The following is a 22,899-nucleotide window of genomic DNA, read 5'->3' as shown; positions in this document are numbered from 1 at the left end:
TTTGTTTTGCCATACACTGACATGAATCCACCATGGGTGTACATGTTTTCCCCTTCCAGAACCCCCCCTCCACCTCCCGTCCCTCCAGGTCATCCTGGTGCACCAGCCCCGAGCACCCTGTATCATGCATCGAACCTGGACTGGCGATTCGTTTCACATATGATAATTTACATGCTTCAATGCCATTCTCCCATTGCATCCCACCCTTGCCCTCTCCCATAGAGTCCATAATACTGTTCTGTTTATCTGTGTCTCTTTTGATGTCTTGCATACAGGGTTACCTTTACCAATTAACTAAATACCATATATATGTGTTAGTATACTGTATTGGTGTTTTTCTTTCTGGCTTACTTCACTCTATATAATAGGCTCTAGTTTCATCCACCTCATTAGAACTGATTAGAATGTATTCTTTTTAATGGCTGAGTAATATTCCATTGTGTATATGTACCACAGCTTCTTTATCCATTTGTCTGCTGATGGGCATCTAGGCTGCTTCAATGTCCTGGCTATTATAAACAGTGCTGCGATGAACACTGGGGTACACGTGTCTCTTTCAATTCTGGTTTCCTCAGTGTGTATGCCCAGCAGTGGAATTGCTGGGTCATATGGCAGTTCTATTTGCAGTTTTTTGAGGAATCTCCACACTGTTCTCCATAGTGACTGTACTAGTTTGCATTCCCACCAACAGTGTAAGAGGGTTCCCTTTTCTCCACACCTTCTCCAGCATTTATTGCTTGTAGTCTTTTGGATAGCAGCCATTCTGACGGGCGTGAAATGGTACCTCGTTGTGGTTTTGATTTGCATTTCTCTGATAATGCCACTCCAGTATTCTTGTCTGGAGAATCCCATGGACAGAGGAGCCTGGAGGGCTACAGTCCCTAGGGTCACAATGAGTCATACATGACTGAAGCGACTGAACAGGCACACACACACGTGAACTTTATGATTCAATTAAAGCAGATTAAATTCTATACTAAGGACCAAAGAAAAAGAAAAGGTTATCCACTCAACCAACTTCGCATCACCCACAGCGCATCGTGTGTAGGGTGCGAACAGTAATGGACAAATGACAGCCTTCAAGGGTTTCCCCTACTCGATCTGGCTGATGTATTCACGTTCTGAGTTATGAACTAAAAGTTCGTGATGCCCTCACCACCACTGCCCACCCCCATCCCTGAACCTGCAGGGAGCAGCCTGGCACAGAGGGAAGAGCGAGGGACCGAGAAACCCTGGCCCCCGGCTGCAGTCATCTCCCACCGTCACTCTGGACGAGGCACTTGGCATCTCTCGTCTCGATTTCCTCATCTGGGACTTGCGAGTCTAAGCTGGAGAAGCCTAGGAGCGGTGTTTACGCAGCATGCTTCAAGGCCACATAGGAGGCTGTTCTGGAACAAGACGGGCAGCCACGTGGTAGAGACACTACAGGTAACGGCAGGGACACACAAGCTCCCTGCCTTCCTTCACAGGGGAGGCAGCATCGGAGACATTGCTTCCGCCAGGCTGGCCCACTTCTCCCCCAACCACCAAGGTCCAGTAAACCATGACCCCTCTCCCCTCAAACGTCCCCACTGCAGTACCGAGAAGACTGTCCGCAGAGTTGCCAGACAACACAAAGCTTGTTCTGGTCCCACTTTTGTTCATTTAGGGCAGTGACCTCTATAGAGAGAACTCGGGCTCATTAAGACGTGAACCGAAGCCAAAGATGCCAGAAGAAACCAAAGTGGGAAAGATCTGACAAGCAGGCGCCAACAAGCTTTGGACCCGGGATGAAAGCATCAGGATTAACAGAAGAATTATTCCTGAACACGATCTCTTTCAGGACAAAGAAGGAGTTTTTTCCAATCACCCCACTATCCACAAGCGGATTTTCTTCCAAGCCTTTCAGCTTATCTATTGTATCGCGGGCCTCATGCATTTTTCACAAGTCTCTTAGAATTACCAAACAAACTGCTGGAAGGGTGAGCGCCCAGTATCATTTCATCACCACTTGGAGGAATAAAGGCTCAAACCATCTCCATGGCAAATGGTAAACACATTTCTGTTAGAAAGCCTGTCTTGAACACCTAGAAAGGGATTCTGGAAGTTAACTAGGGGGAGCCTGGCTTTGAGAAGCCAAGGCAAGGGAAATGCAGAAATACACAGCCTGGGGTCAGCAGGGACCGGAGGAGGTTTAGATAATACGGACAAAGGGGCACAGACCAGCCAGACACCTCCCCAAGGCCCAAGGGGTTGTGAAGCCAAGAGGGGCATCTGGCCCTCCACTGGGCTGGGGAGGAGGCAGGCTGGGGTGAAGGTTTCCCTGCGGAGAATCTGAGCCAAATGAGAGGACCGAGATGAACACAGGAGATCCCGTTTCCTCCGCATTTACAGCCTGGCAAGGAGCAGGAGTGCAACACGAGGATTAGCTCTCCTCTGAAGACAAAATGCAGGTGGGAGTCCTGAGTTCAAATCCCGCCTCTGTCACTCTATGTCCGTGAAGAAGAACCTGGAATTAAATCTCTGACGTTCCGTTTCCTGTGGGTAAATGTACATTCTGAATAAAACCTCTCTCAGGAAACTGTGTGGACAACGAGGAGATGACAGATATGAAAAGGGTAGGGGGAATTCCCTGGGGTCTAATCGTTAGGATGTGGTGCTTTCACTGCCGTGGCCCACGTTCAGTCTCTGGTGGGGGAACTGAGATCCTGCAAGCTACACAGTGCAGCCAAAATAAATAAAAATTCAAAAAAAAAAAAAAAAGAGTTGGTAGATATAAAACAAAAAGGATGCTCATGACTCTGTAGCATAGGGACTCTTTCTTAGGACTCAACCTGACTGGAAGCCTCTGAGACTGCTGTGCCCTGCCCTGTCCAGCAGACTGTGGGGCCAGGCCAGCTGTGCACTTAGGGGTGAGCCACTGGATTGCTCTGCCCCAGGCTGGCCCTGCGGACACCCAGGGCACGACATGATCCCCCGCCCACGGCAGCCCAGGCTGCAGGCAGCCATGCTCCATGGGCAGCTCAGGTCCTGACGGAGCCCAGCTGCCTGCTCCTCACAGAGCAGCAGGAGAGACACCCAATACCTGCCCCCTGGATCCTCAGGAGGTAACAAGGCTCTGGTCCACTTCTCCCAAACGCCACAGGTCTCTTTAGAGAGTGGTAGCGCAGGGAACTGGGGCTTCCCTGGAGGCTCAGATGGTAAAGAATCTGCCTGCAATGCAGAAGACCCAGGTTCGATCCCTGGATCAGGACAATCCCCTGGAGAAGGGAATGGCAACCCACTCTAGTATTCTTGCCTGGAGAATCCCATGGACAGAGGAGCCTGGCAGGCTGCAGTCCATGGGGATGCAAAGAATCAGACACAACTGAAGCGACTTAGCAGCAGCGGCACAGGGAACTATATTCAATATCCTATGATAAGCCATAATGGAAAAAAAATATTTAAAAAGAATATATATATGTATAACATTATACATATATCCTCTACATTGTGCTGTAGAACAGAAATCAACACATTGTAAATCAACTCTAGTTCAATTAAAAAAAGAGAAAGTGGTGACTCATATTTTAGAGATGTGTACTATAACAATTTACAGATTAAACACAGTGTCTGGGATTTGCTTCACAATGATCAGGCGCAGGGGGTGGGGGAAGAAGTAGGTGAGACACAGGTGAGAGTGGAGGGCCCGCAAGCTGCTGACCGGTGAAGCCAGTGATGTACGGGGGACACTGCCACATCCTCGCAAGCATTTTTAAATTTTCCAAAACAAAATGTTTAGGGGTGGGGAGGGAGGGAGGTTCAAGGGGGAGGGTTCATGTGTACACATGGCTGATTCATGTTGAGAGATGACAGAAACCAGCACAATACTGTAAAGCAATTATCCTCCAATTAAAAATAAATAATTTTTTTAAAAAAGGAAACAAAAAAAGTTTGGGGGGAAATGGGGGGAGAGGGGGAAGTAATGAAGTCCTCCATCTTCAACTCCCCATCCCCCAACCGTGCCAGCAATGAGTTCAAACAGCAACACAAACTTTCAGGAAGGAGCAGGAGGCAGCCACCCAGATGGGAAACACAATGAGAGACGACATGGTAAAGATGATAATCAATAAAATAATTGGTTATAATTCGAAATACTAGCAGCTATTTGCCCAGGACTGGCTACATGCAGGCCACTGGATAAAGTGGTTTACAGTACCATTTCTTTACATAAAAGTTGTATGAGGTAAGAGCTAAAACTATAAATCTGTGTGAAGAACACATTGGTATAAATCTTCGTGACCCTGGATCAGATAATGGTTTCCTAGATATGATATGAAAAGAACAGGCAAAAAACCCAAAAACTAGACTGGACATCATCCACACCAGGAGCTTCTGTGTATCCAGGATGCCACCTGCCTCGGACCTGGTGCTCTGGAGCGAGGGAGGGCCCGGGCACAGCCTCACCTCATCATGCTCAGGACCCAGGAAGGGGAAGCCTGCCCACTGGGCTGTGTCCTCTAACCCCGATGGGAGGACTGAGGATTCAGACTCAATGGACAGATGGAAATCTACCCTGAGGGCTGGGGGAGCTGGGATGGAGGAAGGGCCACTGCACAGCAAGCTGGGCATCCCGGCTCTTCCCTGGGCCTCAGCTTCCCTCTCTGTCAAGCAAAGGTCACAGCTGGGAAGAGGTTACACGTGTTAAGAGAGCTGAAGCCACCAGACTTGGTACAATCCTGCCTTCCCCACATGTGATGCTGGGCTTCCGTAGCCTCAGTCCTCCTCTGTGCACAGCTGAGTCGGGCAGGTCTAGAACAGCAAACAGAAGACCAAAGCCTGGGGCCGGTGACGGGGAGGAGCATGGAGAGGCTAGGAGCTGCCTGGACCTCCCACGAACAAGCGGTCTCCTACTGGGTCTCCGGGTGGCCAGCTGTTTGAAAGATAGTTTCCTGGGCAGTCACATCCAGCAGACACTGAGGCAAGCCCCACAGCGGGAGGGGCCGGAGGCCCTGTCCTCGGGGTGCTCTCAACCTCCACAGAGGCTGGACAGAGGACAGCATGTGGATGCCAACCGGGGAGCATGTGCAGGGCTGGGTGAGCTAAGTGCCTGCTCCCCCACCAAGGCATTCTGCACGTTACCCTGCAGCCTGGAGGGAGAGGCAGAGGAGCTTTTTAGAAGACTTTCAGAAAAATTACTGCTGGGGTAGGGGGGTTGTGGGGGGGCAGGGGGAACCAGGCTAGAAGCCATTCCTGAAACAAGGGATTTGACAGCACCCAGTTGGCTGGAGAAAGTCCATCCCTTGGTTTGGTAACCAGCCCGCTTCCCTCCAGCGGCCCTGTCCCCCACCCCGGGAGGAGGATGTCATGTGGGAGGACAGGAGCTCTGCGCCATAAGCAGGAAGGGCGCTCACTGCCCAAGACTGAGGACAGAGAGGGGCGGGGCGGGGCAGGGCAGGGCAGGGCAGGGCAGGGCAGGGCAGGGCCAGGCAGGGCTGGGCTGGGCCAGGCTCGGGGAGTGGCACTGCTCTTCTGCTTGATGGGGTGCTGGGTACACGGCCTATCTCTGTGGCAAAAAGGCATCACGCTGCTCACAACATGTACACTTCTCTGTCTGAATGTTACACTTCAGTTTTTAAGGGGGCCTGGGTGAGGTGGGAAGCAAGCACTGGACTAAACAGCAAGGCTCTGCATGCAGTTCCTGCTCTGCACTGTGGCCTGTCTGGTGCTCACCCTGTCTAGGACTCCACTTCCCATGTGAAGTGGATCCAAAAGGGAAAATGGGACCCAGTTCCACCATGCGCCACCCCCACCCCTCCACGGCCCTGGCAGCCATCAACCCATAGTGGCAGTGATCCCTTGGGAATGACAACAACCTTCTGTGCTGACCCCAGGGGGATTTTGGAATCCGGGTCATCACGTGGTTCCAGAAGCAGATAAGCATCGGCATCAGATAGACTCCACATGCCACGCACAGAACACACTCTGCAGGCAGACTCCCAGGATCCCAGGAGTCGAGGTCTGTGTTTCAGTTAACAGCCACCAAAGGAACACTGAGGAAGAAATGCAATTACTTCCTTGCGGCTGTTAAAAATTACTTGCGGGGGTTTTTACGGGAACGGAGGTGACCTTGGGCTTACTCAGCATAATCTCACTCCTTCTGGCTCTTCCTGAGAGCATGACCCGAGCCCGGATGGTTGAGCTGATGTCACAAAGCCTGGCCATTTAGCGGGCTCCTTCCACACCAAGTGGTGGGTGAAAGCCAGGAAACTTCTGGTTCCTCAGGTCTTGATATCACGATGGGGGTCCTGGCAGGATGCTAAGATGTGTTACTACTATTGACAGTTACAACAGTAATCATGATAGCAGCTAACTTTTCCTAAACACTCAGCAAGTGCAGGACAATGTCCTACACCTTGCAGTAACTGACCTTTTATTCGTCATAACAACCCTATGCAGTAAGTCCTATGAGCAGCCCCATTTGACAGAGAAACTGAGGCTCAGAGATCCTCAGTACTTTGCCCAGGCTCTCCCAGCTAGGAAGCAGCCAAGCTAGGATCTGAATCCACGCCCTTTGGCTCCAGCGCTCCAGTCAGTGAAACAAGGTGTGGCAAACCTGGGTAAACAAAAAGAAGCATCCAAGTTCTAGCTGCAAGCCCAGATCACTCAGGCTCATTCTTTTAAAAATGAATTTTTTAGAATTTTCCATTATTTATTTATTTATTTACATAAAACAGAAAAGACTGGGCACTCTTAACATGGGCTCACAGATAACCATGCGGTGAGGTGGAACCTTTCCTTAAGCATCAAGTCATGATGGTTTAGTGGAAAGAAAACTATATTGGGACTTGAGGGCCCCAGGGTCTTCGACTCTAGGTGTCATGAACTAATTTTGTGACTTGCAAAATATTACATTTTCTCAGATCTGAAAACTTTCTTTTAAAATTTATGTTAAAAGGAATAAAAGCAATAAGGCTTTCTCATGTTCTGCCAAGCCACGCTGAGGCCTTTAGCCTGGTGGTTCCGCCGTGAGGCCGGGCACCTGCATGTGGGGTCAGCTCAGGGAGACGCTAACGGAAGAGGAAAGGCTGTGGGCTCACCTGCTCTTCCTACCACCCCAGGGACTGCAGCCTGGTTCACCCTGCTTCCCAAGGCCCCCAGGGACCTGGGGCAGTCTGCGTCTGTCCCCAACCCTGGGTCCAGACCAACTGACACATCTGAAGACAGACACTTTCTGGGAGAGCAGGCAAATGACCCGGCCGGACGCCGGAGTCCATAGCGGCCTCTGTGAGGAGGGGCCGCAGGGCACCGAGGGAAGGACGCGTGCGGGGCGCATAGGCGGGTGGCCGTGGGTGCTGCGGGGTGAGGGAATGGGCCCCCGGAGGAGGTCGAAGACCGCAGCAGCGTCAGCAGCAACGCCGCCTTCAGAGGCACACACACACTTCTGCAGAGAGTGAGACCTGTCACTGGGAGGGCGGCTCCAGGGGACGATGAGATCATGAGCCGGGCTGAGCAGAGCTTTCTGGGAGGACAAGCAACCAATCCTCTGGGCAAACCACTGACACCTGTCATCAACCGAGGCCAGGACCCGAGGTCCCCCCAGGCAAAGCCTTCTGACACCACTCCGAATACCTGCCTGCTTATTAGAGCTTACAGAAAACCACATATCAAACATACTCCTGAAGAATCCACACTAGGCCCCAGTACCATGAGGTCACACGACGTGCCAGGCAGCCATGGCCCGAGCTAAACCCTAGCACCTGGAGTTGCTCAACAATCATATGCTGAGGGTCTAAAGAGGCAGTTGAATCTGGAACAAGGCTGGGTCTGGAGACTCCTGCAGCTACACCTTGAGAGTGGGCTCCCAGGAGCCAAGAGAAGGTTGTGGCAGCATTAAGAATATACCAGAATATATATATTCATGTATGCCAGAATATACAATGGACCACCAAGTCCAGTCATACAGAGTGTCATTTGCAGTCTACTGACCTGTGCATGCAATGCACAACCTGTGCGACTGTCCCTGACAGTTGGCCAAGGTTTTTACTTTCCAATCACTGGCAGACCACTTCTATCAGGCCAGCCACAGCACTGGGACAGTCCTGATCTCAGCACCAGACCCTGAGACACTGTGAAAGTTAAGGCACAGGAAGAGTCTAGAAATTTGGGTTCAGGTCCTAGAATCGCCATTAACTTTACGTGTGCTTCTGAAGGTCACAAGCTATTTGGACCTCAGTTTTCTCATCTATAAACCAAAGAGTCAGAATAACATCTGTTCTGGCTCTATAAACCAAAGAGTCAGAATAACATCTGTTCTGGCTCTTAAATTCTAGGATTCGTTGGCTCCACGATGTGATAAACAAAGAAGACAGCTCTTCAGGTACTGAATGGAGCCAGACTGGTACACAGGGGCCCTGGGCCTGCTGCCCTTGAGTGTGTGCACAGCGCGGTGACTGCACAGGACAGCCTCGGCAGGGCGGTGGGACAGAGCAGAGGGAGAAAGCCAGAAGGATGGCACACGAGCGACGGACAGCTGATGGCTCCAGGCTGGGGACAGATGCCCACCCGCCAGCTCAACTAAGCCCACGTGTAGCTCGAGACTTTTCTCTGCCATCACCAGATGCCTCTCCATCCCCCCTCAAACTAGTCTGGCACCTAGACGACACCACGCACCCACTGCTGCTTCTCTAACTCTTCCCAGATGGCTCCTGGGGAGAGCGGGGCTTCCCACCAGCAGGCGCCTTGGTCTTAATGAAACCGAGTTTGTATTCCAGAGAGCTCTCAAGTGTCAGAGCGCCCAGGCCGAGGCTCCCCAGAGAGCACGAGACTAAGGAGAGTGAGAGCGCGCGCGCGCGTGTGTGTGTGTGTGTGTGTGTGCGCGTGCGCGTCTTCAGCTACAGAGCAGCCACATCCCACACACCCCCCCACCAGGGGGCTCATAAGTGGACAGAGACGTGGGGTGACTGGTGATACAGAGTAGGGCAGTGTTGCCATGTTGGGGGTGTGGGTGGGGGGAGTAACCTAGCCACGGGGGAGAGGGGCAGAGGGGAAGAGAAAGGGTTTCTGGAAGCCAGTGACGCCGAGCCACAAAGGGTCACAGGCATGGGACACACGAAAAGACATTCCAAGCAGAGGAGACAGCAAAAACAGAGGCATGGGGTGAGGCCGCCCACACGGTTGAGTGGACAGAGCTCTCAAAGGGGAGGTTACGTGAAGACAGTGGGGAGAGACAGCTGGAGACGGACCAGCCATGGGGTTTGGACTTGATCCTAAAGCAACAGGTTCTGGGCCGGGGAGTGACGAGCCAGCCCTGAGCTTGGCGGTGACCCGTCCAGCGGTGTGCAAGGCTAAGCAGCTGAGCTTGGAAGGGACACGTCCTGGGCAGCGTGTCAGGTGAAGCGCTGGCCTTGGGGGCACATGCGCCAGGCTTCACCGGGCAAGAAGAACCGAGATGCTGCCTGACCTTTGGCACAATATTGTGTCTGACCTGGCAGAGGTGCTGAAAGGAAAATGACGGTGCAATTTACCGCTCGGCCTATTTTGCTCTTCAGACCCGTTATTTAAACCCGGGAGCTCAGGCCAGGTGGCCAGGCCCTTCCCGCACAGGGAGTACGGAGGAGAAAGGCCGGGTGTGCATGAGCACTAGACAGTAGCAAGGTGACCAGGTTCAAGGCCCAGGCAGGCTGAGTGAGCCTGGCTCACACACTGTCCTTCCCAGGACCCTGAGTGCCCGGCAAGAAAAAAACAACAGGATGAGGAGGTGAATGCTAGGTCCCGGCACGCTTGGATTCTCTGTGACTTGGTGCCAAATGAAACTGATTAGAAACACCTCCCAAAGGGGTGGAACAGGGGCCAGGACTTGCTTGGTGGGAGTGCTGCTGGCACAACTTCTATGGAGAGATGTTGGGCAACGGCCAAAATTAAGAAGACATAAACTCAGCATTTCTATTTCTAGGTATTTTTCCCACGTAATTCCCCACATGAAAGAGGGGGCAAACAAAGATGTATGTTCAAGGATATTTACTCTCTGCAGCGTTTCCAAAACATGATCGGAAACGTCCTAAGTGTCCAGCAGTAGACGATGGGTTAAGAAAAGGATTTAAGGCCATTTGATGGAATACTATGCAGCCATTAAAAAGAATAAGGCAGCCTGAAGGAAGGACTGCTATGGAACCATTTCCAAAACAGATCACACAAAACAATGGCTTTGTGTGGGGATGGGATGATCACCTTTACTCCCGAACACAGAACTCCCTGAAAAGGCTCCGGGTTGCTGCCCCTCCCCCCAGATGGGGGCTAGATGGCTGGGTAGCAGGGGGAGGAAAAAAACTCCTTAAATTTGCCACATGTGCACATGCTAGCTACGTTAGATGGTGGAGAGCCAGACAGAGAGGACACAGGGCAAGCCACACCTAAGGAACCCACCAGAACCACAGTGCATGAATAGCCTGGTAGCACTTACTGTCCCCGGGGGAGAAGGTGGGAGAAACACTGGAGTGTTCAGGAAGCTTCCTGGCAACAGAACGCCAGCCATAACCCCCACCTGTCCCTGCTGGGGAACAAGCCCCAGAACAAGGGTTTCAGGAAGGGCAAGACACTGGAGCAACCCAGGGCTGAACTGTACTTGACCCGTGCCACGGATAGAGCTGAGAGAAACCCCTTCTAGATGGGGAGAGGGGAGCGGGGTGGGGGGCTAGGGGAGGACTGCCTGACGGGGTGAGATGGGCCTGAACATGTTGGGTGTGCCAAGTGCCCACCAGTGGCCTCCAGATCACAGGCCCTCATCCCATCCCAAAGCCGGACGCCACCCACAACCGTCCATCCCCCGGGTCATCTTCCCAGACGGTCTGCAGTGTCACGCGCTTCACTCAGCCATCAGAGAGACAACCGTGGTCCCCATGGTGGGGACACTCCTGTTCACAGAACCGATGGAAAGTCCACAAAGAAAAGCGATTCCACCAATGGATAAACCCCGAACGCTGAGGAAGAGAGGGCGCGGAGGAAACAGAACACTTTACCATCTGAGACAACAAACACCTTCTCCCCTCCTTCCCAGGCCCCAGACTAGAACAATACCCCTCTTTCTGCCCCTGGACCTCAGCATCAAACTTGTAGGCGTCCTCCACCTCCCGTCCGCTGGAGGCTGGCAAGGTGCCCGGCTAGGCTGTGCACCTGACCAACGTCACATGCCCTGTCACAGTGCCAGGGCACTGCTCAAGGCCTCGAGCAGAGACTGTGGCCACACACCAGCTTTGGGGCTGGTGGAGGATGTGAAGGGCTGGGTGTGGCTGGGAGAAGGTACCTCTCCAGGGGCTGACTCTCAACCAGGACAGGCTGGCATTTCTACTCAGCGGCCACTGATGGGACTGCAGGGTGTCCCAGCGGCGTCACAGCTGAGCACAGCGAGCACCAGAGAGGGGCTGCCTGGTCCCAGGAGCTCGGTGTCACCCCAGCTCAGCAGCGGCCCCCTCACTCCCTAAGCACCTGTCCTAACCCCCGTTCGCCTTCTCCACCCACCTATTCAGGTGAGCTGGTGGAGCAGCCCCTGCCCTCGGGCCGCGTCCCAGGAACGGGGCTCTGCCCGCCCCTCCCGAGGCTACAGCCTCCAGCCAGAGCTGGACTCTCGGCTCCCCAAGGCCTGTGGGCTCCCTGAGGCCTGTGGGGTCCCTGGCCTGTTTCTCTGGGTGCGCCAGGTTACAGCCAGGACTCGGGGTTGCCCTGTCAGTGGGGAGACAGAGGAGTTACCCGGAATCACAGCAGAGTTTGCAGGGTGCCGTTGAGTTTGCAGGGTGCCGTTGAAGTCTGGGACCCGGGGCCACTCAGGCCGGGGCCCCTCACCCCTGCACTCAGCCACCCCGCCTTCCCAGCCTCTGGCTGCAGGAGAACAGAGACAGCTGTAGCTGCCAGTCGTGACCTTGGCAGTGACCCCGGGTGCTGCAGACCACTGTCTCACTTCCGGCCGCACAGCTCTGCCCTCTCCTGAGCGGTGGCCATCGCAGGCCCGGGCTGCACACTCCTGCCCACCGCTCTGCTGGGCTGCACCAGCCTATTCCAGGTCCACAGGCCTCTGTGCCATCCTACGACATAGCCCCCTCGGCCTGCTCCACAACCTCTCCCTGCTTATCAGGCTTTTAGGCCCCGGCTTAAGTGTCACCTCCTCAGAGAGGTGATAAGAATCTCTAGGTTATGACAGGCCTTGATCTTTCTTCTTCCTAGAACTTGCCATGGGCTTCCTCAGGTGGCACAGTGGTAAAAAATCTGCCTGCCAACGCAGGAGATGCAAGACACAGGTTCGATCCCTGGGTCAAGAAGATTCGCTGGAGGAGGACATGGCAATCCACTCCAGTATCCTGGCCTGGAGAATCCCATGGACAGATGAGCATGGCAGGCTACAGTCCATAGGGTCACAGAGTCAGACGTAACTGAGCAACTGAGCACACACACAGCACAGAACTTACCATCACTGGAGACTATAGTTGCTTTTTCTTCATTTCAGTTCAGTTCAGTCAAGTCGCTCAGTCGTGTCCTTTGTGACCCCATGAACCGCAGCACGCCAGGGCTCCCTGTCCATCACCAACTGCCGGAGTCTACCCAAACCCATGTCTATTGAGTTGGTGGTGCCATCCAACCATCTCATCCTCTGTCGTCCCCTTCTCCTCCTGCCCTCAATCTTTCCCAGCATCAGGGTCTTTTCCAATGAGTCAGCTCTTCGCATCAGGTGGCCAAAGTATTGCAGTTTCAGCTTCAACATCAGTCCTTCCAATGAACACCCAGGACCAATCTCCTTTAGGATGGACTGGTTGGATCTCCTTGCAGTCTAAGGGACTCTCAAGAGTCTTCTCCAACACCACAGTTCAAAAGCATCAATTCTCTGGCGCTCAGCTTTCTTTACAGTCCAACTCTCACATCCATACATAACTACTGGAAAAACCATAGCCTTGACTAGACGGACCTTTGTTGACAAAGTAATGTCTCTGCTTTTTAATTCCTTCATTTACTTGTGTTTTATTAGTATCAACCCTGCCTCCCCTATATCAGTAAACACACACACACACCAAATACAAATCTGTGGGGACAGGGGCTGTATCCACCTGATCGGTCTTATTTTTTGTACCTGTGATGTCTTTTAAGATTCCTGGCACACAGTGAGTGCTTAATTGAGGCTCGTGGAATAAATGACATAATGGTTATTTGACAAATGATCTCACGGATCAGTGGAGAGACAGAGATATAGGCCAGGACAGGGACTGGAAGCCAGCGGGTGTGCGAGGCCTGAGGCAGGGCCCTGGACCCGAGCCTGCATGGGAAGGTCCTCCTGCCCCATTCTGTCCGTTCCCAGAGGACCGAGGTCGGCAGAGGCCCAGCACGTGGCCACCAGAGCAGCTTTACTCTTGGCTGGTGAGAGGCTTTGTGATTTATTACACGAAGTTGAAAGAAACCACACAGGCCTTTATCATGGGCACACAGACCACACAGGTTGCACAGAAGCAAGTCAGTAGGTCATGGCCCCAAACAGGCCAGGAGGAGCGTGGAAGAGACCTTCCTGCCATAGATGTTCCTGAAATGATGAACCCACCAGACTACAAACCTCTAGGTTGAGAGTTCTTGATTTCCAAAACCCAAAACCCAGGAGCCCAACACATCCACAGGACCAAGCTAAGGAACCCTGAAATGATGTATACATCACATCACTTGTACACAAACACAAAACTTGTACACACTTGTACACACCACAAAACTTGTACACAAGTTTTCCCTACCATTTGGGGAAAATGTACTATTAGCAAACATTCTAAAAGCCAGCACACCGCCAACCCTGTGCTGTGAAAAACTGTCTACACACACAGAGGGACGGCGGCCAACTCCCGGACTGAGCTCAGGCCCTAGGGCGGCGTCCCTTCCCCTGCTGTACAAAGTCCAGCTCTGCTCCGGGCAGGTAACAGGGTCATAACGTCCAGCGTCTTCCTAGGGGGCCGGCCTCCTCCTCCACAGGAAAAGGCCCTGCAGACAGTTAACGGCCCCAGATGGCACCACACTCCCTGGGGCAGAAAGAGCGATTCACAGCCACCGCCCGCCGGCCTGGCCTGGGTGCACAATGGCCAGATTGTGCGGCCACCTCCGCCGTGGGAGGAGGGGCCTCCTGACCCAGGGCAGCTGTCACAGGGAGGCTGACCTCACAGTCACCCCAGGAATCCCATCCTGGGGCCAGGGCCACCAGATCCGCCCAGCCCTGCCTCCCTGGCCTCCGCCCAGCCAACCTTTATTTCATCACCGGGTGGCACCAGCAGGGTGAGAGTCTGGCACTGCCAGACAGTGACCCGGCATCACTGGCCCTCAGCCCCCAGGGGTCTGTCAGTTGGCAGCCAAGGCCCCTCTGAGGCATCTTTGAAAAGAACACAAGCTACCTTCTTCCTTAGTGATTGCAAGCAAGTGATTAATAACTTCCTTGGGCCTCAGCTTTGTCATATGAAAAATGGGGAAGTAATTCCATTTTTCCATGGATTGATGTAAGTACCAAACAAGATACGAGATGCAGAATGCCCACGGTCAAGAGGGCCCCTTGGGATGTGCTCTGGAAACGGTGGCCTCTCCTGTGGCTCCGTGGTGACCGCCTAAACCCTTCACTGGCACTCAGGGTTCCTATTCTGACCCCCCTCCTGACGGTCCACAGGTTACCAGGTGCTGCCCCCAAAATGGACAGAAACTCACTTAACTTTGGATCGGTTTACACGTTATCTTCTTAATCAGACTAGAGGCCTCCGACAGTAAAACATTTTTCCCAAATGGTAGGGAAAACTTGTACACACACGTCATTTCAGGGTTCCTTAGCTTGGTCCTGTGGATGCGCTGGGCTCCTGGGTTTTGGGGTTTGGAAATCGAGAACTCTCAGCCTAGAGGTTTGTAGGCTGGGGGGTTCTGTTGCTTCTGCTACTTACACTGGGTACCCGCCGCACACAGTACCCAGCCCAGTGCTGGCGGCGGCTCGGTACACGTCTGAGGGCGACAGGCTTTGAGTCAACACAGCTGTGAATCATTTCGGAGCTGCAGGGGCCAGAGGAAAACGGAGCTGGGGTCTTAGAGGCGATCATCGCTGCTCATAGCAACGGCCTTTCAGCTTGGGTACCACTGTTCTCAGGTCACTGTCTTCTGCTGCTGTTTTGGCATCTTCCCGGTGAGGCCGGGGGGCAATCGAGGCCCCAGGGGGTCAGCTGGTGAAGAGTGGAACCTGGCACTGTACCCAGAGGCCCCCTGAAGCCCACCCGGCCCTGCCTCTAAGGCTACAATCAGTCCACTCTTCCGCTCTGCTGTCACAGAGCTCAGCTTCCATTTGGGGACACTTTCGTAATCACTGTCTCATTGACTCCAATTACTGTTAAGAGCTCTCAAGTTGGCTGGGACCGATAGTTGCAGATAAGGCTGCTAGAGCAGTACTACTGCCATGGAATAATAATAATAACAGGGCCGTCCCTGGCAGTCCAGTGGTTAAGACTTCGCCTTCCAATGCAGGTGGTGCGGGTTCGATCCCTAGTCGGGGAGCTAAGATTCCACATGCCTCTCGGCCGAAAAACCAAAACAGAAGCGGTATTGTAACAAATTCAATACAAACTTTAAGAATGGGCCACATTTAAAGAAAAAACTTAAAAGATGTATTTCTAAAATACCTTTAAAAGAAATAAATTATATAAATTTTTTAAAAGGAATAATAATAGTAATAGCAATAATAATAAGCCTATGTGACTCAGGGGTCACCGAGGTCTCCACCTGGGCAGACAGCTCTTACACACCAGGCACTAACAGTAAGGGTGGTGAATGCTTCCAACACTCACGACTGGCACCCGTCTTGAGGGCATCATGCCTATGAACGTGTTTCAGCACCTTTTTATGTTTTCAAAGAAGAGGGCCCCGGGTATTGTTGCTCACCGTGTTCGGCTCCCGGGCCTGCAGGCGGCTCTTACTCCTCTGATCCCAGCAGGCACTCACGGGCCTGGAGCATCCAAGTGGCCACTGAACTGTTAAGAGTCCCCAGGCACCTGTCACTTTGGAGCAGAGACTAAGAGCCAAGACGAGCCTCTCTGAGGTGTTCTAGGCAGTGAAAAATGTGTGCTCCTAACCACTGGGCAACCAGGAAGTTCCCAAAGATGGTGTCTTATATGATGCCACGAATATTAAAGTCCAGAACAGGGAAAGAGAGCGTCGTTGGGTGTGGGTGGGTGCGGGAACCCTGGAGGGAGAAACGGGCTCCGGGGGTCAGCTGGGAGCGGGCATGAGGAGGGAGGGGGCTGGATGGGCAAAAACAGAGACACAGACAGAAACTGGTGGCTGTCCATGGCTGGGAGCCTGTGGGCTGTGCTGGCCCAGGCTGCTCAGAGGCTGGCCTGTCGTGGCTGAGCAAGGTACGCTGAGGATAGCGGGGGCCTCGGGGTGAGCAGGGGGCACTGCTGAGCCTTGGATGGCACGAGTCTCTCTCCATCTCAGAACACCGCCAGGTTCCAACGACTGTGGGGTCCCTACTGCCCCGAGCTCATCCTGCGCTGGCAATTTCCCCTCCCAAGCAGGGCCTCTCTTCCCGCTTAAATCTGATCTTACCACTCCCACCCCCAGCCTGCAGGATAAAGTCTAAGCCCCACAGCCTGGTGTGAAACGCGCTCTCTCCCTACTTCTTGCCGCCCTGCAGGCCCCCAGGTCCGCGGGCACGCCCGCATGCAGCCAACAGAAGGCGCTGTCCACCCGGTGAGTCGGCCCAAGCCCCCTCCCTCCTCGGGCCTGCTCCCAGCAGCCCCCCCACCCCCAGCCGCTTTCTCCCTCCCCGACCACCGGGGTGCCCTGTGCTGCCCACGCCCACGATGCTCTTCAACTTCACAGACGTGTGTGCAGCAAAGAGGAGACCGGGGAGCTTGAAGCAGATCAAATGGAGATACTGGCCAGAACAATGCATAAAGAATTACAAACTTCCAAATGACGGAAAGAAAAGTGCAAAGTTTTGAGGGCCTCAGACAGGGAATGTGCCTGCAGTCAGCTAATCGGAGAGACTTACCCCAAGAAGGGGCACCTGAGCCTTGGGGGTGGGGACGAATTCCACTCCAGGGAACAGCCTGTGCAGAGGCACTGACGTGGAAAAGAGCTCAGAGCTTGAGCAAGGAAGGGACGGGTCGGACAAGATGAGGCCGGGGTCGGGGGGCGGAGCCGCGGCCAGACTGCAGGCCCCACGGGCCACGTCAGAGCCTACAGTCTTTATTATCACCGCAGTGAGAAGGGGTGGGACAGTTTCTAGCCAGGGCCCTCAGGGACCAGGTCGGGGTGTCTCCTAGCTCATCACTCGGGGGACTGCAAAGGCAGTTCCTGGCTTGCCCAGGCCTCTCCGCCGGGCTGGGAGGGCAGGGTGGGAGTGTGGACGGTGCTCAGCAAGCAGTAGCGTGCCGCTGCAGAGAAAGCGGTCCTCGAGTCCACATTGGGGGCCTGGGGGCCATTAGAAGGACTCAACGTCTTCCCAGCTAATGGAGATGAGCAGAAGAGGTAAGAGTTCAAACTCAAACCTCTGGGGACTGCAAGCTCATTCGGGGAAAACCCCAGGAAGCTCTACCTGGCTGGAGTCGCCTGCCCCGAGGAAGATGATTATGGTTGCTTGGTAATGCTTCTATCCATTCTAGGAGGGCAGCAGCAGAACCATGCCCCAGGAGACACCTGACAGCCGGCTCTGGATGCTGCAGTGAGTCGGTTCTCGCTGTTCCCGAGGCAGCCGCTCTGGATGCCAGGAGACCCCTGAGCACTGGGATCGGGAGCTTTCCACCACCCTAACCCCACTCGCCCACATGGATGCAGCCCCCAAGGGACCTCTGCCCAGGTCTATTCACTGATAACTGAATCTCGGGTCAGGGCCTCAGCGGCACCAGGCTGCCGGCTCCACAAGAACCTTGGCACAGCAAAACAACTGAATCATCCCCGTGATTCTCCAAGCCAAGCCCTCTTGAGGCCAGTATTTTTTTTAAAGGAAGGGGACGGTGAGGGGGCAGGCGGCAGCTTGGGAGTTGGTTTCTATGGCAACCAGCTTCCATGATCTGCATAAAACCCAGAACCCCAATCCCCAACCTGTCCTCAAGAGCAGCCAGAAAAAAAAGCATAACCTCTCAGCTCTGAGAATTCCTTTCAATCCCTGGGCTCTGGAGGCTTAGTGGGAGCATCCCCATGAGCAGAATGCTCTAGAGTTGTTCAGAAACATCTCAGAAACGTTATCTATCTTGACTCATGAAGCCCCAGGCCACTTCCCCAGGGACCTGAGTTGTGCCTTTGGAGAAGACCCTTTGAGCTGCGCCCCTTCTTGGCCACATCACCTTTCCCTGTTTTCTTATGACAAAATGCAGAAAGGCCAGTGTTGCAAACCCCAGCCCCAGGGCCCTGCTTCCCAGCCTCTGAATTCTGAGCATTCCTCTGCCTCTACTGGCCCTGGGCCCCTCCCCCAATGCCTCCTCGGTCGAGTCCCGAGAATAAACATTAAAACAGGCGTCTGAAAACAACGGCGTGGTCAAGGTCAAGTTTGTCATTCTATGGCCTGGCTCTGAACCTGGACCTCCTATCTCGTGCAGGGTGGGATGACCAGGGCGGCGCCAACAGCACCGGGCCCCATGCTGCTGAGCGGCCTCACCTGGCACCTCTCAGTCCTCCCCTCCGCCAGCCCCTGCCCGTCTCCTCTCCTCTCGGGGCCTGCGCAAAGCCCGGCCTGTCACCCGTCTCCCCAAAGGACTGTTCTCTTCACAAAAGAGGAAACATCCCAGCCTTATCAGATATCCGCTTCATGCTCAAGCACAGATGGCAGTGAAAACTTATCCCAGAGATACCCAGGCTGGAAGGTTATCCTGAGGTCACCCCAGGCATCTGAGGGCAGCTGTTCTGTGCGCCCTGGGTGAGACAGACTCCCAAGACCAGCCAAGACCCCCCTGGGACACGCAGCTGGTGGCCGAAACCCTGGAAGCTGCACACCCCCATGTCCCCCATGATGAGCTCACAAACCTTCGCAGCAGCAGAACGGGAACTCAGGGCACCCAGTTCCCCTTTACTGTTCACCACCACCTGCCCTGCGCTGTGGGCTGTGTGTCTGCTTGCGGGGAGCAGGGGATGGGAGGTCCCCCAGGGTTGCTCATTCTGTAACCCCCAGGGCAGTGGGGTGGGCTGGGGGCTGTGGTTATTTATCTAAGAAAGTAACGACAGTGGTGGAGCTGCTGGAAGAACTCAGCAAACATCAGACCCGCCTATGCACTCAGACACTTACTGCTCACGGCGACCTTCTCATAGCATCCCAAGAACTAGGAGCTAGCAGCAACCCCATTTCACAGAAGAGGAGATGAAGGCTCGAGGTCATATGCTCACCCTGGCCTTGACTTTCCAATCCAGCACTCACTGGGACCCAAGCACCGTGTGAAGCACTTTCACATACATCGTGTTGTTTACTCCTCCCAACACGGTACTGACACCATTGTACAAATAAGAAAACCGAGGCTTTGGAGGAGCCCAAACATGCCTTTCTCCATGGCCCCCAGCTCTTTGGGAGAAGGAGGGGGTGGATCACGTCAGGCTGCTGGCCAAAGTCACTGCAGGGCACCACCTGTGGACAGCACACCTCTGCAGGTGCGTGCGGGAGGGGAGGGGACAGCGGCGTGGCCAGACAGGCCACCGGGGCTCACGGGAGTCTGACACGGTCGGTCAAGGAGGGAGCAAGGGTGGCTGAGGTCACCGATCCTGGACACAAGGGCAAAAGAAAATGCTGTCAGCAGGAGGGCTGCTGTGTGGCGATGAGGTCCCCCTTTGTCGTGATAAGGAAGGACAGGATGTCACCCCTGCAGTTATCACGCTCTGAAAAGTGCTGGTTCAAGCATCCCTCCCACTGGGGAGGCCCTGGATCTCAGCTGCATTTTTCACTGATAACATGACCTTGTTTTTCATGACCCCGAGCCACTTTCCTGAGGAATGAATCACGCTCTTGTCCACAACAGAGAAAACACAGGGCAAGTCAGTGGGGGCGACGGCAGCGGCGCTCAAGGAGGCAGGCAGGTCACTGTGGGGTCAGGGCCCAGGACACTTGGGAACAGGGGGAAGGGAGGAGGAAAGAGCCAAGGAGACTTGGTCAGAGCTCAGAGAAGCGCCTGCGGGTTCAAAGCCATGAGCACGCAGAGGGGGTTCTCCACCAGGGCAGGACTCAGGGGGCCAAGGGCAGCCATTGCAGCTCAAACACCCTCGGGGGGTCCTTTTCTTCAAGGGTGGCAAGAGGGTTCCCACTTCTGTGCCAACACAGCACCTGTGGCTGTGGCCGTGTGTGCATGGAAGAGGCAAGGGCATGATTGGACTGGGCAGCGTTCTGATCAGTAAATCGTATCTGGTAGATGGCGGGGGGTAGTGACAAGCGGGCCCATCTCACCTCCAAAGACACAGGCCCACTTCTTGGCAACGGCAGAGCTGTGTCTATGGGTAACCCAGCAGGACAGCTCCATGGCTTCAGAGAAGCACAGAGCCGTTCCCAGCACCCCACTACCACCCCGACCCCCACCCCTGCGCACCTGGAACCTGTGCACCAGCTCCAGGGACTGGCTGTCGTTCTGATCGGCTTCGAGGATGACATCGGTCAGCTTGTGGATGATGACATCCAGGGGGCCCTGCTCCTCGATCGGCCGGCTCAGGTTCAGCTGCAAGTGGGAGACGGAGAGAGAGAAAGAACAACTTGAGCCCGTAAGCCCGCTGCCTCTGCACAACCCCAGGGCACGGAGCGAGAGGAGGGCCGGCACTCGCGGGATAGGACCCGCTGAGGCCCTGCAACCCCTCCAGGGCAGGCCCCCTGTCTGTGCTTCTGTCCCCGAGCTCCAGGCTGCCCAGAACACAGAAGACACACAGGTGGAGTCAGGGTGACCAAGGACCTACGGGTCAAGCGAGAGTCACTGTGAGAGCGTTTACTGGCCACCCTGCAGCTGTCCCACCACCCGGGGCCTCTCAGGTGGGGACACCAGGGTTCGGCAAGGTCATGTCCAACGACTGAAGTCACACGGCCAGACCTGAACTGAGATCAAGCAGACACTCTCCCCACGAAACTACCCACAGTCTCGGCAAAACTGTGATCTGCGCGAATCTAAGAGCCGGCGCTCTGTGAGGCTGGCCGCTGGCACTTCACACTGAGATCAGGGCTGGCCTTTGATGACAAAGTGAGCGGCGCAGGGCCACCTGGAGTCCCCGAGGCCTGGCTCGCCCTGTTCCACTGGCGGAACGTGTTTATTTTTTCAAGAGCATGGGGTTTGGAAGATCGGGTCCCAGGGGAGCCAGAGCTGCTGGCTGACAGCCGGCATCCCAGACCCCCAAGACGGGAGCACCTGCCAACAGCCGGGCCGCCTGACACCACGCTTCCTGACCGCCAGATGTCTATTGCCCGGCACGCGGCCGCCACCACCCGCAGGGCCTGCGCCCTCAGAGGTGGCGGCGGCGCCAACCGATCACCTGGCTGACCCCCCGAGTGACCTCAGCGGAGGCCAGAGAAGGCCACCAGCCCCACCCCTGCCCTCCGTCCCACTCCCCCAGTGGGGCTCCCTCCGGGACTCCAGGCTGTTTGTTTCAAAGTCATTAGGGAAGAGATCATGATGACAGCTCTAGGGAGGCTCGGTGCTAAAAACGTATGTCCATTTGTCTCTTTTTATTTTTCAGCCACACAGTGAGAGGCAATTTCCACACATGACAGTGGAAAACACAGACCTCTGAAACCTGCCAAGGATTTCACAGTGAGAAAGCAGAGCCAGAACTGAAGCTGGACCTGTCACCCAGCCCCCATCCCGAGTCCCGCGCCCGCGCTGTGCCCTAGAGCCACGACCTCCTGGGTGCCTTGCCCTCTGGCTGCTGGCCAGGTCTGGCCCTTTGCAGGCAAAAGCAGAAGATGGGAGAGAGGATGGGACAGGAGTCTGGGTGCATGTCCCCACCACCCTCACAGCTCCAACATCCCCCTTAAGCAGGGCAGCCCCCCTCCCAAGACCACCACTGTCTCTAGGCTCTTCCCTCCCCTCGTCCCTTTGGGCCTGGGGTGGTGACACCCTGCCACTTTGGGGGTGCCTCACCACCTCCTGCTGGCTCCTTTGACCCTGCCCATACCATGTCATCCTCCTGATTTAAACTCTCTTTCCATTAAACCTTCAGAATATACCAGGTCTTTCCTGCTGATAGCCTTAACTTCTCTTTTTTATGGTCTGCCAGGAAAGATGTTAAGGGATTTTTCCTATTAAAAAAAACAAAAACAAAAAACTCATAGACTTCTCAAAAAGAAAACACTGAAGAACACTGATCCCTCGATGTTCTAGCCTGCGTGCAAAACAAAACAGCAAAAATCGGACGGGCTGAGAAGCTGCCCATCTTCCGAGACTCCTGGATGGGGAAGGGAAGTGGTACTTGTCCTCACAGGATGGCCAGGAGCTGGAGGTGACAGTTCCACCTTCACAGACCAGGATCCCAAGAGCCGAGGAGGAAAAATGACCGGGCGAGGCCTCGCAGTTAGGAAATGACCCACTGGGGCCTGGACAAAGAGCAACACCAATGGGCTTAATCCGCAGCCATGTCCTGGGGCCTGTGCAAAAGCCTAGCAGCACCCCTGCCTCAGTTTCCCCTTCGATAAAAATGGGAGACTCCAAGGATCTTCCTGGTTCTGTCCGTACATTCATTATTGATTTCCATCCAATGCCATTTCCCAGGAAAAAAAAAAAAAAAAACAGGATTGGAAGGAAGGCAGAACAGCCAGTGGCAAGTGGGAACACGAGCAAGGACAGCTCATTCTCAGAGCTGTTCTCAGGGCCCATCTGCCCGGTAACCAGCGGCTCCACTGTGACAGGCACCAAAGCAAGACGCCAACACTTTCAGACTGAGACGGCTACGGGCGGAAGAGCCTAGGTCACGTGGGAGGCTGGGCAGGGCGCCCCAGGCCTCAGA

At 54.5% G+C, this 22,899-nt stretch overlaps 1 protein-coding gene and 1 long non-coding RNA gene across 6 annotated transcripts in view; one reads left to right on the top strand and one right to left on the bottom strand.

Moving 5' to 3' along the window:
• The window catches only part of ITPK1 (inositol-tetrakisphosphate 1-kinase), a 156,607-nt gene that overhangs the window by 43,696 nt on the left and 90,012 nt on the right, over nucleotides 1-22,899 (bottom strand). For all 5 annotated transcript variants that reach the window (XM_081548144.1, XM_081548142.1, XM_081548146.1 and 2 more), the window contains one exon: nucleotides 20,505-20,630. Coding sequence is in view for 2 of the 5 variants with exons in the window: in XM_081548142.1 (XP_081404268.1) it covers nucleotides 20,505-20,630 (126 nt within the window). In the remaining 3 variants the exon portion in view is untranslated. The remainder of the gene's footprint in view (nucleotides 1-20,504; nucleotides 20,631-22,899) is intronic.
• On the top strand, nucleotides 14,267-18,470 carry LOC145528941 (uncharacterized). Its single transcript, XR_014070805.1, has 3 exons — nucleotides 14,267-14,465; nucleotides 16,634-16,689; nucleotides 17,607-18,470. It is a non-coding gene; the product is annotated as an uncharacterized LOC145528941 (long non-coding RNA).

The sequence above is a fragment of the Giraffa tippelskirchi genome, chromosome 12 (genome assembly GCF_054371585.1).
Source record: "Giraffa tippelskirchi isolate mGirTip1 chromosome 12, T2T-mGirTip1v1.2.pri, whole genome shotgun sequence".
Classification (NCBI taxonomy): domain Eukaryota; kingdom Metazoa; phylum Chordata; class Mammalia; order Artiodactyla; family Giraffidae; genus Giraffa; species Giraffa tippelskirchi.
This window is presented reverse-complemented; position numbering and strand designations above follow the sequence as displayed.